This window comes from Lathamus discolor, chromosome Z (genome assembly GCF_037157495.1).
Source record: "Lathamus discolor isolate bLatDis1 chromosome Z, bLatDis1.hap1, whole genome shotgun sequence".
NCBI lineage: Eukaryota > Metazoa > Chordata > Aves > Psittaciformes > Psittacidae > Lathamus > Lathamus discolor.
This window is the reverse complement of record NC_088909.1, coordinates 71712359-71726426: the sequence shown is the minus strand read 5'-3', so window position 1 is coordinate 71726426 and position 14068 is coordinate 71712359. Positions and strand designations below refer to the sequence as shown.

The window sequence follows — 14068 nt, the reverse complement described above, 5'->3', positions numbered from 1 at the left end:
CTCGCAGTCCATTCCCAAACTAACCTGTTTGATCCAAGTGCTGACATGCAGAGGCAGTTCTCCCTTCTCTTGACAGTGTCACCCAGTAACAGCCTTGAAACCAGATCTTCTCATTTTCTTCTTAGCTTTCAGCCCCTTGATCCAGCTTTACTGTGCAGATGCATAAAACTCTAGTGGGAGCTCACAACTGGAATGAGGGAAGGACTGCAGGGTCCTTCAGGCATGCCTTGATCTGCCAAATCGTAGTGCACTCTAGATAACGTTGATTTGCAGGGATTCTTGAGGAATTTATGCTGTGAGCTCTTGTTGAAGCTGCTGCGGGCTGCAGCACTTCGGTGTTTTTAATGAGGAAGATGCTTTCTTTGAACTTCCAGTTTCCTTGGAATCTCTGACTTATTTTTAAGTACTCTGATGACATATTAAGAACCTGCATGCCCCTGAGCTCCACCTTCACGTTTCACAGCTCTCCAAACCCTACCGAGTATGTTTACCGTGGAGCAGACATTTGATGGGACAAATTCAGGTCTTCCTCAGACTCTGCCTGGACACGCTTTTCTGTGCACAGCTCCGAGTTTCTTACCCGGATTCGCAGCCTGGTCTGCTCCCTCCCCACTCCGCTCTACCGCCTCTCAGTTTTCGCACCCACTGACCCATTTCAAACACATCTGTCTGCAGAAGCCGAGTTTCTGGCTGCCCGGCAGTGCCGGGGGAGGTTGCAAACCACCGTCTGCGGGAGGTCCTGGCCCGCCGGGTGCCCGCTCACAAACGCGCGGCTGCCACCACCAAACCGAGCCCGTTCTCCACTCCCGCCGGCCCCGGGGGAGGCACACCGCACGGTGGGCTCGTCGGTAATTTGGACCATGCCTTGAGGATGCTGCTGCCTCTTCCGGGACGGGACGACCTGGGGAGCCGTGAGAAAGCTTTTTGTTGCCATGAGCAGCCGAGGAGCTGCCCGCGCTCTTTCCTATGAGGTTTTCACCATCACCGGCAAAACCGTGGAAGCCTTAAGAAAGTGATAATCATTTTTCTTAAAGTTTAAACGACAGCAGCCGCCAAAGAGGGCGGTGGCAGTCGCGCACCGCCGCCGGGGGAGAGGCGCCCGAGGCGAGGCAGGGGCGGGCTAGGCGGGGCTGGTGGGCGGTGCGGGAGGAGGGGGGAGCCGGGCCGGGAGCTCAGCGCCAGTCTGTTAGAGCACGGGGATCCGCCGCTCCGCTCCGCCTGGGCGCCCTGCGTGCCCCCGGCAGACGGCAAGGCACAGCGCAGCAGGACACCTCGAGCAGCCAGAGAGCGGGCGCGGCCCAGCAGGTGCGTGCTGCGGAAAGGCCGGGAGCGGTGAGGGCTCGGGCCAGGCTGTGGGCATCGCTGCTCCCGGCGAAAGAGCTCCGTACCCTGCGGAGCGCTCCTTCGAGAGCGGCGAGGTGGCCGGGCAGGTGCTGCACGGGAGGGCTGTGGGGGCGCAGCTGCTGAGCCTCTCCGCATCTTTCGGCTCCGCTTCACTTCCTTCAGCTCTTTCTCTCCTTTCCTTCTTTCTTCCTTTCCCCTTCTACGTTTCCTTCCCTCTTTCTCTGTTTATTCCCCGTCTTCCCTCTACCCCGTTCCCCGTCTCCCCTTTTACCTCCCTCCTCTTTCTTTTCCATTTCTTTCCCCTCTTCTCCGTTTCCCTTTTTTCTCTTTCCTTTTTTTTTTTTTTTTTTTTTTAATTTTCCCTCTCCTCGCCTTACTTTTTTACTTCTCACCTTTCTTTTCTTTTCTTTACTATCTCATCCCTTTCTTTCCTTTCCTTTTCCCGTTTCTCTCCTTTCTTTCTTTCACCCACCCCCCACCCCCACCCCCCTTCTGCTTTCTTCCCTTCGTCCCTTTGCCTTTTCCCGCAGCAGTGGAGCAGGGGAGGCCTGGGCAGGCTGTTGGCCTCGAGGGTGCTTGGTTGGTGTGAAGTGTGTTAGCAAGCGAAGGGTTCCAGGGACACCTGATGCTCTTGAGGTACTGCAACCTGGGATGTGCCCTCTTTTTAAAGTTTTTCCCGCTCTGCTAACGATGATAAAACTGGGAAAACCCTGAAGAAAAATACTTTTATTTTCTTTACCTTTTTTTTTTTTTTCCAGGAGAGCAAAGCTGTTTATAAGGTTATGAATAGATTTCTGTGACCTAAGTTGGGTGGGAGGACTCAGAAGCCTGACAGGAGACTCAGTTATGCCCTGGCACATTGCCTCCTTTCAGTATTGCTCAGAAAAGTAGATTTCTTTGTGGGAAAGAGGAGGAGTGGCAGCAGGAGGGAATTGCTGTTTTGGAGTCTGCAGTTTTAAACTTCTTTTTTTAATGGAATATGAGGTGAGCAACCACAGAGCTGGCAAGAGTGACAGAAATGGTAGTAAGAGAAGAAGGGACAAGTCTAGCATTTCAGTCTACTGGATTCAACTTTAAAATTCTTGTGAAAAATAAAGCAGTATTTGTAGCTCAAAATGGAGCTCAGTTACAGTGATACATTGCTTTTGAATGTAGGTGTAATATGAAAGAAGATACTGCTTTCATTTTTTTCCTCAGTGTGTTTTTTTCTCTATCTATAGTAAACATACATGTCAGGATCATCTCTTTCCTATGAATCTGAATTGTCTTGGGTAGTACTTTCCTGAGGCCAGAAGAGCCAAAAGTTGACTCAAAACAAATGAAAAATACGTTTGTTAAGTCTTTTTTCTCTTTTTCTAACTTAAACAAAATGCAGTAGGGAACATACAAGCTGAAGATTTATTGTCTGCCATGCTGAGAATATGGTGATTTAGTGAGTAAAATCCTGCTCTCCAGATTTGTCACCACAGTGAAAAACCCACTGCTAGTCTTATGAAAAAATCTAATTTTGGTTTTTTTAATAATTTCCTCCTGGTTATCATTTGGATTCCAACGTAATCCAGTTGACGGTGGAAAGTTAATCATTGCTGATGATATATACAGTACTATAAACTATAGTACGGATGGTGGTGGGATGTGTCTATCTTTCTGTGCATATTGCAGTGGAACCTACTTTCCAGGTAATATCTGCTCCTTAAACAAAAAACCTTTCATTTTTGAGCTGTATTTTATGTGCTGTTGTCTTGCAAGTCAGCTGAACTCCTCTCACGTGGAGTGAACAGAGAAAAACACATGAGAAAATAGTATAGTACCTCTTAAGCTTAAAAGAAGGAAGTATATTATTGACTTGCACAACAGAGTTAAACCTGTGCACCTAAGCATGATGCTGATCCTTGTTAGTATTACAATAACTTTAAGAGACATCTATTCTTTTCAGAGATTATTGCTGCTGATACTACTTGGGCTTTAGCTCACTGATGGACTGTAACTGTAGGCATGGCTTTAAAATACTAGCTTCTACCCAGGGCTAAAGAAAGTCTCTGCAGAATAATATTTTAAATACTGTACTTAAAGAGGGATCCAAGTACTCAACAGTTTGACAGCCTCTACCTTTCCCCATGGGATATATTTTTGCTTTAATAGATAATACCTTTCCTGTAACAGTCTGCCAGTGTGTCCCATTCTGAAATTCAACATTCTCACTAGTCAGCAATTAGAAAAATTCTATAGGTGGGTGCAAGGATTGCAGCAACTGCTCTGTTCTTGGCAAAATTATAGTTCCTACTTTAATGTTTTTATATATACATACACACACATATATATGCATTTGACTTTGAAGTAGCCAATGGGTACAAATCATCTTGATGAACACCAGGCAGTTGTACTGGATGTTAAATTAGACAACATTTATAATTTTGTGGTTTTTTGTTTGTTTGGTGGTTTGTTTTTGTTTATTTGGGTTTTTGTTTGGTTTTTTTTTTTTTTTTGCTTGTTTGTTTTTCTTTATTTTGGGATTTGTACTTTCAGTGTGAAGTTACCTTGAGGTAAAACGTATCTTTTTGTCTGTATTAAGAGTCACAGATTTCTCAAGGTAAGAACTGGTCACAGAATGATTTTGCCACAATGTTTTTTTCCTTAGTGAAATTTCTTGTTCCTGTAGCTCTGCCTATGGGACCTGTAAGGATGGACATGAACAGAAATGAGAATCAGGCTTTGAGCTTTGTTGTGAGGAAGATTTATTGATACAGTAGTACAAGAGAGTTCTAGAAAGGCTGCCAAATTTGAAATATTTTTAGTGCTGTTTTACACACTGAGTGTATGTTCATGTGGGTTTTACTTTTTTTAAAAAAAGAGAAAAGGTTTAGAATGTCAGATTCCTGACATTTGAACAGAAGATCTCCAAATAACCCAGGGTTTTGAATTTATTTTCCCACTTTCCTCCCATCCCCCCTGAAAAACGGCTATCTCGTTCTACCTACTGTCACTATTTAATCTCTATGTAGTGGTAGGTGTAGCAGTATGAGTGGTTTGTGGAGCTTTCTCTAAAGCCTGCCTTCTAAGCAAACAAGGGACTAGAAATGGGTCATTTCTTTCTATAAAAATGAAGTAGGGTTTTTTGTGGATTTATGTTGTTGGTAATTTTTTTGGCTGGTTGTTTGGTTTTTGTTTGTCTTTTTTTAAGCAGCTCTGAAGAGAAAGCCCTGCTTTTACAGAGAGTTGTCAGTGGGCAGACATGCATGCATATGGAACCCTGCTGCTGGCTCTACATGAATTTCAGAATCAAGGTTTTAGTTCCATGCAGTCTAATGGTAACCTAAATAGTCAGTTTATGGGCCATTTCTTCTTTTCAGTAGGACTGAAGACCATTTAACGGAACAAACATGACTACTTTCATTCAGTTACAGGCTATCTGATTTCAAGATCATACTGCTTGATATCATGGAAATGCTGAGTAAATGTGACTCTGTTCTGTGTCTGGCAGATCTCTGTGTCTGTCAGTCTGTCTTTGTGCTTATGTATGTTTGTGTTTATGCAAGCTGCTTACGGCTTTAAAAACCACTTCCTCATCAGAACGAATGTTCTACATAACTGAACCTGAGTGGAAGCACATTAATTGCAACAACTGCTTGTAGGAGATGTAAGCTGTGAAGCGTAGATGATATGCCTGGTAAATTCAAGGACTTTCTGGCAAATCCACCTTCAGTGGAGGTTCACCTTCTGAAGTGCTGAAGTGTTTTGGATCTCGGGTGGAATTTGTGAATGGGGGAAAAAGAACAGCAAGGATCTGGTAAACACCTGCTCATTTACTATTCTCAGGGCAGATGAACTTTTCTTTTATCTTCTCTCCTTTCAAGGCAAGAAAAGGGAAAAATCAGTCAGTTCTGACTCTAGCTCCCAACCCATCAAAATGATTACTTGTCTCTTGGCCCATCCCAGCTACCACTTCAGAGGTGGGTGTACTCTGCATTATGTTTTCTGTTTGGCTTTGCTTCAATACATTTCTGTAAAAACAGAAGTATCAGGTTGATGTGAATGGATGTGGACTATTAGTACAGCTGCCAGGAAGTTTTCCTGTCATAAAGCTTTGATTAAAAGTTAATGTATCTCTGGACATGCAATAGAGGCCTGTCTAATGTTCATGCTGCTGGGTCCTCTCTGCAACAGCTGTATGCCAAAAGTCACCAAAGCAGCTACAAAAGAGCAAACCTCACCATCTATTTCCTTTGGTGTTTGTTAGAAGAAGCGGAATAATAGGAAAAATTAAAGGAAGGAGCTGGGTGCATGTTAGTTCAGCAGCCCACAATGCTGAGACTTGTGATACCAGAACTTGCTAAGCCTGCAAGACTTATCAAGAACTTCCCTGCTCTTATTATAATTGGTTTTGACATCCTGACATCTTCTATGCTAACTAAGCTCTTTTCTGTGTTTCACAAGATTTACAGGCTTCAGAAGTACCTCAGAGTACTTACTCTCTACCTATCCCCTTCTGAACTTTGGGTGCTGATACTTCCCCATGGTGTATCTAGGAGGCTACAGTGCTTCTTTTTGGATGCTGAATTGGTGTTCAACATCTTGCCTTAACAGTTTTCACACTGATGTGCGAAAAGACTGAAGTGTCAAAATTAAGATACGTGTGGTTTTGTTTATATTTATTTTTTCTTCCTGTGCCATCAGCCCCTAATGATTTTCATCCTGTCATGAGGTGGGTCTGTGTACCATTTTGCAGCAAGCCCTAACTGCTTTTTGCAGGGAAAATATATATGTAGTCTAAAAAAGTATGGTAATTGCTTAAATACAAAAAATATCTACTTCGTTTAGCGTTTTCATTCTGGTCTCTAAACGGCTTCAGACAAGGTGGAAGGCAGCAGTGTGTTTAACACAAGTTGACACAAGGGAGGCTGTACGGTGCCTGAGAACCCTGTTTTCCCAATGCTGACACTGTAACTCGGACAAAATGAATATCCCCAAAGAGTGGTGCAACCCTAGTGAAACACTGATCAGAGGCTGCCATTGCTTTGAACCTCATGTAGGAAAAGACACATCTCTCACTCTCAGCTCTATCAGTCCAAACAAGAGCATAAAACCCAGATCACAGGTTTGCTGGGATCTGTTGTGGAGCGTAGAGGTTTCCAGGGTGCTGTAGGGCAGAGGGCTCCCCATGGCAGCTCCCCACGACCCTGTCTCTCAGGGCAGGGACTGGCAGCCAGGTCTGCAGTGGGGCAGCACCTTTCTGGGGGTGTGGACAGGCAAAGCTGGGCTGGGGTTTGGGCCCACCTTGTCAGGGCCAATGGCCAGGCTGTGGTATCACTGACACAGGGGCTGACAGCACCAGGAGGCTGAAGTGGGGCCACCAGGGAGCTTGGAGGGGCTGGTTAGATTTATAGAATAGTTAGGGTTTGAAAGGACCTTAAGATCGTCCAGTTCCAACCCCCCTGCCATGGGCAGGGATGCTTCACACTAAACCATGCCATGCAAGGCTCTGTCCAACCTGGCCTTGAACACTGCCAGGGAGGGAGCATTTACCACTTCTTTGGGCAGCCTGTGCCAGCACCTCACCACTCTCACAGTAAAGAACTTCTTCCTTAGATCTAACCTGAACTTTAAGTTTTAATCCATTACCCCTTGTTCTATCACCACAGTCCCTAATGAAGCATCCTCCCCAGCATCCTTATAGGCCCCCTTCAGATGTCGGAAGGCTGCCATGAGGTCTCCATGCAGCTTCTCTTCGGGCTGAACAACCCCAACTTTTTCAGCCTGTCTTTGTACAAGAGGTGCTTGAGCTCCCTTGAGCACCCCTTGGTTGGACCTGTCAAGGCCTAGTAGTGCCCTTAGGGCCCTGCCAGCAGCCATGAGAGTTGACTGCAGAGAGCTCCCCAGAGGCCGTTTGGTTGGATCTACAGCTGAATCCCTCCTGCCCCAACATCCGACCAGTCACGCCATGAAACTGCAGCCAAAGAGGTCTGCTGTGCCAGCAGCCAGAAGCTGGTTTCTGTGCTGCTGGGCTGAGGCACTTGCCCTTTGTCAGGGCTGGTGTAGCAGGGCTCTACACCCTCACAAACATCCTCTTCCTCAGGACCAGCCCCGACATGTGGATATAGCACAGCTATTACATGGTGCAGCACCAGTCCAGCCTGTCTGTGTAAAACCTCCATATGAACTTTGGCCTCTCTGAGCTGTGGTATAATCTTGTAAATTGTTTGATTTGTTTTTTCCTCTGAAGACTTGGGTTTCTTCTAGGATTTTCTGTTTGTTTTTAAGGATGGGTGAAGCCAAACCTATCTAAACTCAGTCACATGCTGAGCTGGGCTCTGAGGGTGCTCCCTCTTGTCCATGGCCACAACCTTTCTTTGATGAAGGTTATTCCCCTTTCAGCTCCTTTGGCATAAGTACCCATTGACATAAGTAACCATAAGTACCTTTGGCATAAGTAACCATAAGTACCAAGCTGACTTGTTCAGTTAGTACCATGGGTCAGATTAATAACTCAGTATGTAGAGATAACACAAATTTATGCACTAACAAGGTAGACATTGTTAATGAAATCGATATGTCTTACAGTAGCGTCTTTACGGTTAATATAAAAGTTAAATCAGAATGTGACTTTTATGTAGACATATGTTACCTGGCAGTTTGGAAGTACCTATTTCACAGACGCAGATGACCTGGGTGATTTGCCCTCTGACACAGAAGAGATGCCAGAAATGGAGATTTAAACTAGGTATAGCAATCCTTCTTTCCATAAGGTCTGTTTAAATAGAGAACACTAGTCTCCGGTAGAAATCAAGTTGAAGTTATATTGGTTTTGTGTTTAGTCATACCATACAGGAGTGAAGAATGATTTTGGCAGGAAAGAATAAAATGGGCAGCTAACTCAACTTGTGTACTAACCCCTTCAAATACTAGCAACTGCTGTAAGTTTCCCATTTTAATGATTACTCTGTTAGAAATACAAGTTCTGACATGAGTAGAAGGAAGTAAAGGAAGGAAGTGAGTCAAGCACTTAACTTCTGAAACTGAACTTCAGTTGAGAGCAAGACCAAGGCTGCAGCATAGTCTTTTATTTGTGGCTGCGCAAACCTCCCTCCTGCTCTCCCACAGTGTAAAGTACTGTTTCTGATAGTGCATTCTCTAGTGTGCACAGTAAAGCTAAGAAGAGCTTGAGAAAAAGATGTTAAAAGCTTTACTGAATGCAGTCTGAAGCTTAGTTAATGAGTATTCTAGGCTCATAAAACTTTATGAAACAAAACCCAGGTATATTATTAGATAAAATGTACCAAATCTTTCCTTATCCTGTAAAGGTCAACTTTTGCAAAGAATGGGATATGATCAAGTTTTAGGACTTCTTTAGAAAAGAAATTGAAAGCATAAACAAATCGCTACTTATTGTTAATACTGTTCAAAGGAAGCAGTGTGTTGGTGATACAAATTTGACGGTGGGCAAAAACGTCCACCTAAAGCTAAGAGCCATGTTTAAGATACAAATGTTTGCAGATCTCTTTTTGGTACAATGGAAATGCAGGGTTTGATTATTCTGAGCTCAAAACAATATAGGAATTGCACCCAGCTGTGTGTACAAGGTTTTCTGAAAGAGATTTTTTTTATCCTACCTTCAATTAAGTTTTATTCTAAAACAGAGGCAGGAAGGCTCTTTAGCAAGCTTTATTCTTCACAAGTTGTAGAAGGTGAAGACTGCAATGGTAGCTTTCATTTAAGGCTCTATCTCCCTGCATTGGAAAGCGCAGGAAGGCGGTGGCAATCCTTCTCAAGTGAGAACTCCACAACGCTAACGGAGCTAGTGATCCTGTAGAAACTGAAAATGGGAGGATAAAATAACAGTGCTAATTCTCATCCTCAAGAAAAGGTAAAGCTTCATAAATAAAAGTGCGTTTGAAACACATTTTGAGTCCTAGAGAAGTCTTAATTTCTAAGTTGGTAAGCAGAAAACTAATTTAAGGGTAACCAGTATCACAGACTGCATCCTACGGAAATATATACCTGATAGACATTAGGGAGACTATGACAAAGCTAGCATCCTTCCTTTGCTAATTTCACATGTGATGGATTTTATTTTTATTGGATCTGATCTACTAGTCAAAACTAACAGGACATCAAGTAAGCAAGTGTCTGATAAGTTATAAAGCATATTAAAACTTGCTTTAAATTATATCTTTGTGTTTGATGCTGCATTGCAAACAACAAGTGGTAATTGTGGAATTTCCCCTATTTAAGGTTTGGTTGGGTTTTTGTTGTCGTTTTTTGTCGTTGTTGTTGTTGTTTTTTTTAAACTCAAATTCCTAGTGTGAGACCCAATACTTCAAAGGTGCCTCTCTATGCTTTCAGCTGTAAATGCACACTTACCTTAAGGGTCAAAATTTTAGTTCTTCCAGTTTGACACCTAAAACAGACTTGGAACAAATGTCCACCTCCCTAAGATAAATTGGAAATGCAGGATACAACAATTACAGGTGTAATTCTGACAACAAAGTACACTTTATAGTAAATAAGATATTTCTATAATGCTGTTAGTCACAAAAAAATGCTGTTAGCCATAAATAGGTTGTGGCTTGAATGACAAAATGTTTGCTTATAATACTTCCTTAAAATACTGCTGATCATTACTGCTCTGCTAGACTTCCGTGCAGTGATCTTCATCTTCCTCCCATCTACTAAACAGGGATCAATTCCCCCATCAGTTTGCAGTGCTATGGGCATAGCAGGGGACCCAACACATAGCACATACCAGTGGCAGCATTACTACCAAAAAACTTGGTAGTATTTAATGCCAGGAGTTAATTTCTTATGTGCACCTGTTCTGATATTTGCAAGTAGCAGACTAAAAGCCACAGTCTGAGAACTGAAAGCTTAAAGTGATACTGGAGTAGCTTCAAGAAAAGGGGAGGGGAGGGTTGAGTAGGAGGAAGAAAAATGCTGACACAGTGTACACTTAAGCAAATTTTCTTACCAGTTTTTTGGGGAGTAGCAGTTACACTTAGAGCTGTTCAGAAAGTGACCCAGAGGCACTATTTTTTTCTTCAAAGTAGTAAAAGTGAGGGGAGCTGCAGATCTCTCAAGTACTTCAATATTTCATAAACCTTTTACCTTTAAGGTTAAAAGTTTGGAAGACATTCTCTGTAAACTGTATGGGCTTTTGCAATAGGAGGTTGGTTTGGAATGTAGATGTGCACTGAATTATTAGGCAATGTAAGTACAAATGGCATTTGAGTGGCAATGTAAGTTGTTTAAGCATACCCTGTTCTTGATCAGTTTACCTGCCTGGGGTAGTTCTTACAAAAAAAAGACACCTAGTTCTATAATCCAGTTCTTGACTGCAGTTTTCTCAACTGCTACAGCTGTAGCTGCTTGCTTTATAGTGTAGTGTTCCTCTCACAGAGTACTGGAGCAGAAAAAAAGGTGCTTAAGGAGAAAGAGGGTTAACAAACAAAAGTTATGTAGCTCCTGTGAAATAAAGGTGAAAATAAGACTGGCAGGTTATAAATCTTGTTGTAACCCAGCCTGACATATTTCCACATAAAAGCAATTGCTGAATCGTAAAAAGCAAGTGTGTTTAAACAATAGTAAGACAACACTGTTGTGCTCTTAGTACATGCATTTGCAGTGACAGCACAAATCAGCTTTAGAGATAGGCCGTAAGTATTGCCTTTGACCTTAAAAAGGTACTTCAGCAATTCAGTCACAGGTATTCTCATGACTCCGAAAGTTGAGGAGCTATGCTATACTAATTTCTTTCTCCTCTTCTCATCAGCTCTGTCCTGACGGTATTTCTAAGCTCATCTGAAGAATGTTGAAGACACTATCTCACACACAAATCTTGAAAGGCTTCAGGGTCTGCTTTCCTAGTGAGAAGATAACACATGACTAGCATCCAAGAAGTGAGTGGTAAGTTATAATGAAATACAAGTCAATGTTGAAGTGAGGATAAAACATTCTTGCCAAACTCTGAAGCATGAATTAGCACCAAATTATTGCTTCTCATTAATATATCTGATTTACTGGCTTTGATTTTGCCAGATGCAGCTGAATCAGCTCTGTTTTCTTACTGAACTTCTTTTTGTAGTCTTACTACTACACTTAGTAGTGTCTCATGGAAACTATCTGCCTCTTCCAATCTTTTTCTACAAAAATAAACTAACTTTATTCATTCATTTCTAATTTTCAATAGAATATTTTTGGCTGATGTATTCACCTTCTTACTGTCTCTAAATAACAATGTAATATTAATCAGTAACTTTCTAAAGAAACCTTTTTGTCCTTGAATGACAGTCATATTTAATTTTATTTTAGGATTTTTTTCTTCCAACAACTCACCAAATTCCTGAGAAACAGAAACTATTTTTTCTGAAGTTGTTAAAGCTGACATGAGCAGAGTGGAAGGTGGTTTTTTTAGCCCTACAAATCTACCTAGTATTTGAAATGCTGAAGAGGAAATTACGGTTTTTCCACAACTTACGCTTCAGGCTTTTCTTGGGTTTAACTCTAATTGTAGTAATTATTTCAGTTTTGAAAGTTAACCAGAAACAAGACTTCTTAAATCAGAGACATCTTGAGCTGACACAAGAAGATCCTGTTGGCAATGTTAACTGCACGAAGATTATAGAGGGGGATCTAGAAGAAATTCAAAAGGTAAAGCTTGAGATGTTGTCAGTGTCATTTAAGAAGCGCCCCAGAGTAACAACAAATGATTATATTAACATGACAGCAGACTGTGCCTCCTTCACCAAGACTAGGAAATACATTATGGAACCTCTCAGCAATGAAGAAGCAGAATTTCCAATAGCTTACTCAATAGTGGTTTATCACAAAATTGAGATGCTTGACAGACTTCTAAGGTCAATCTATGCCCCTCAGAATTTTTACTGCATTCATGTTGACAAAAAGTCTCCAGAATCTTTTTTTGCTGCTGTGAGGGGAATAGTCTCATGTTTTGATAATGTCTTTATTTCTAGTCAGTTAGAGAGTGTTGTATATGCTTCATGGAGCAGAGTGCAGGCAGACATTAACTGCATGAAAGACCTCTACAGAAGAAGTTCAAACTGGAAATACCTAATAAATCTCTGTGGCATGGACTTTCCAATAAAGACCAACCAGGAAATAGTAGAGAAATTAAAAGCCCTTAAAGGTGAAAACAGCTTGGAAACAGAAAAAATGCCTGTTTATAAAGAAGTAAGGTGGAAAAAACACCATGAGATTATTGATGGTAAAATAAAGAACACAGGCATAGACAAAAAACTACCACCTCTCAGTACTCCAATTTTTTCTGGTAGTGCCTATTTTGTGGTTAGCAGAAGATATGTTGAATATGTATTAGAAAGCAGCAAAATACTTAAGTTCATTGAATGGGCAAAAGACACTTACAGCCCAGATGAGTACCTGTGGGCAACAATTCAGAGAATCCCTGAAGTCCCAGGTGCATTTTCTTCTAGTGACAAATACGATGTTTCTGACATGAATGCACTGGCCCGGTTTGTCAAGTGGCAGTACTTTGAAGGGGATGTGTCCAAAGGTGCACCCTACCCACCATGCAGTGGAGTTCATGTTCGCTCTGTCTGTGTTTTTGGGGTAGGAGACCTAAACTGGATGTTACGAAACCACCACTTCTTTGCTAATAAGTTTGACACTGATGTTGACCCTTTTGCAGTGAAATGTTTGGAAGAGTATTTGCGACACAAAGCTTTGTATCTGCAAAAGAACTGAAATACTGCATGCTCCTATGACAAAACATAGGTACGAATAGTGTACAGCTATGTACTTTTAACATGTAATGCCAACAGTAGTGATGCTGATCATGGGTATAATGGTTCTCACTATGTCAATATGGTGGTGATGACACCCTCCCTGACTTGTTCATAGACAAGAGGGACAAAAGACATCAAGATGGGGATGACTTGTGTTGCACACTGATGTTTAGAACTTCAGGTATAAAATAAAAGATAGCAATTTTTGGAATATTTATTATCTAAAAGATGTAGTTAATGGGATTCCTTTGGCTCAACTATTTGTTTCAAGGCTTGGAAAATGCATGTTGCTCATGATTATTTGTCAGGTTTTTTTTTTCCCATGAATATAATGCTAGTTGACAGGGAAAGATGAAGAGGCAGGAATAAAAGGGGGAAAAAGCAGCTGGACTGCACAGGCTTCGTAGTGAGTGCTGAAAGATCTCAGGAAAATAACACTATAAGTAATCTGAAATATATATAAAAGGGAATATACCAAAGCCAGCTGTCTTCATTTAATTTAAATCTGATTGCTGTCATTCTGTAATATGTAATTCTTAATCCTCCTGAATATTTCAACTTCAGCATGGAGTATTAAGGACTTGTGTTTAAATTTTTGTAGTCAAATCTTGCCTTTGTACTCTTAAACCCCACAATAATGTGATATAAATTTTATACACTAGTTTGTAATTACGTCTTCTCAGGGAAACTGAAGTTTTGTGCCTGATGAGTGTTAGACTTGGAATTTTACACTTTTCACTGTATCAGGAATCTTGCTTTTGGATCCAAAATGACTCAAGTTTCTCAAAAACTTTAAAGAACTTCAATAGTGGCTTAAGTGTCACTGGTGGAACTGCTGGTTTCTTCTTCTGTCGAGCTCAACTTGTATTCCAGGCTCTTTAAACAGTGAGTATGCAAAAATAAAGTTATTTTTCTTAATGATATTGTGTCTTCCTATAATTAAAGTTCTTCTAGAGGCACCACCAAAATCC

At 41.7% G+C, this 14068-nt stretch overlaps 1 protein-coding gene across 4 annotated transcripts; it reads left to right on the top strand.

Annotated features, from left to right (window-relative positions):
* Positions 1 to 1154: 1154 nt before the first annotated feature.
* Positions 1155 to 14018, top strand: GCNT1 (glucosaminyl (N-acetyl) transferase 1). Of its 4 annotated transcripts, none has more exons than XM_065661356.1 (4): positions 1155 to 1305; positions 5199 to 5294; positions 11108 to 11241; positions 11647 to 14018. In XM_065661356.1, the coding sequence occupies exon 4, from the start codon at positions 11776 to 11778 to the stop codon at positions 13054 to 13056; it is 1281 nt and encodes a 426-aa protein (XP_065517428.1). In that variant the 5' UTR covers positions 1155 to 1305; positions 5199 to 5294; positions 11108 to 11241; positions 11647 to 11775; the 3' UTR covers positions 13057 to 14018. The 4 variants fall into 4 exon arrangements, with proteins under 4 accessions (XP_065517428.1, XP_065517431.1, XP_065517427.1 ...); XM_065661357.1 differs by lacking the exon at positions 1155 to 1305 and adding an exon at positions 4607 to 4628; XM_065661359.1 differs by lacking the exon at positions 5199 to 5294 and having other exon boundaries at positions 11108 to 11234.
* Positions 14019 to 14068: the final 50 nt, after the last annotated feature.

Bases quoted from the DNA above. Each gene is read 5' to 3' on its own strand.
- GCNT1 (XM_065661359.1), top strand. From the start codon at position 11,776: ATGCTGAAGAGGAAATTACGGTTTTTCCACAACTTACGCTTCAGGCTT.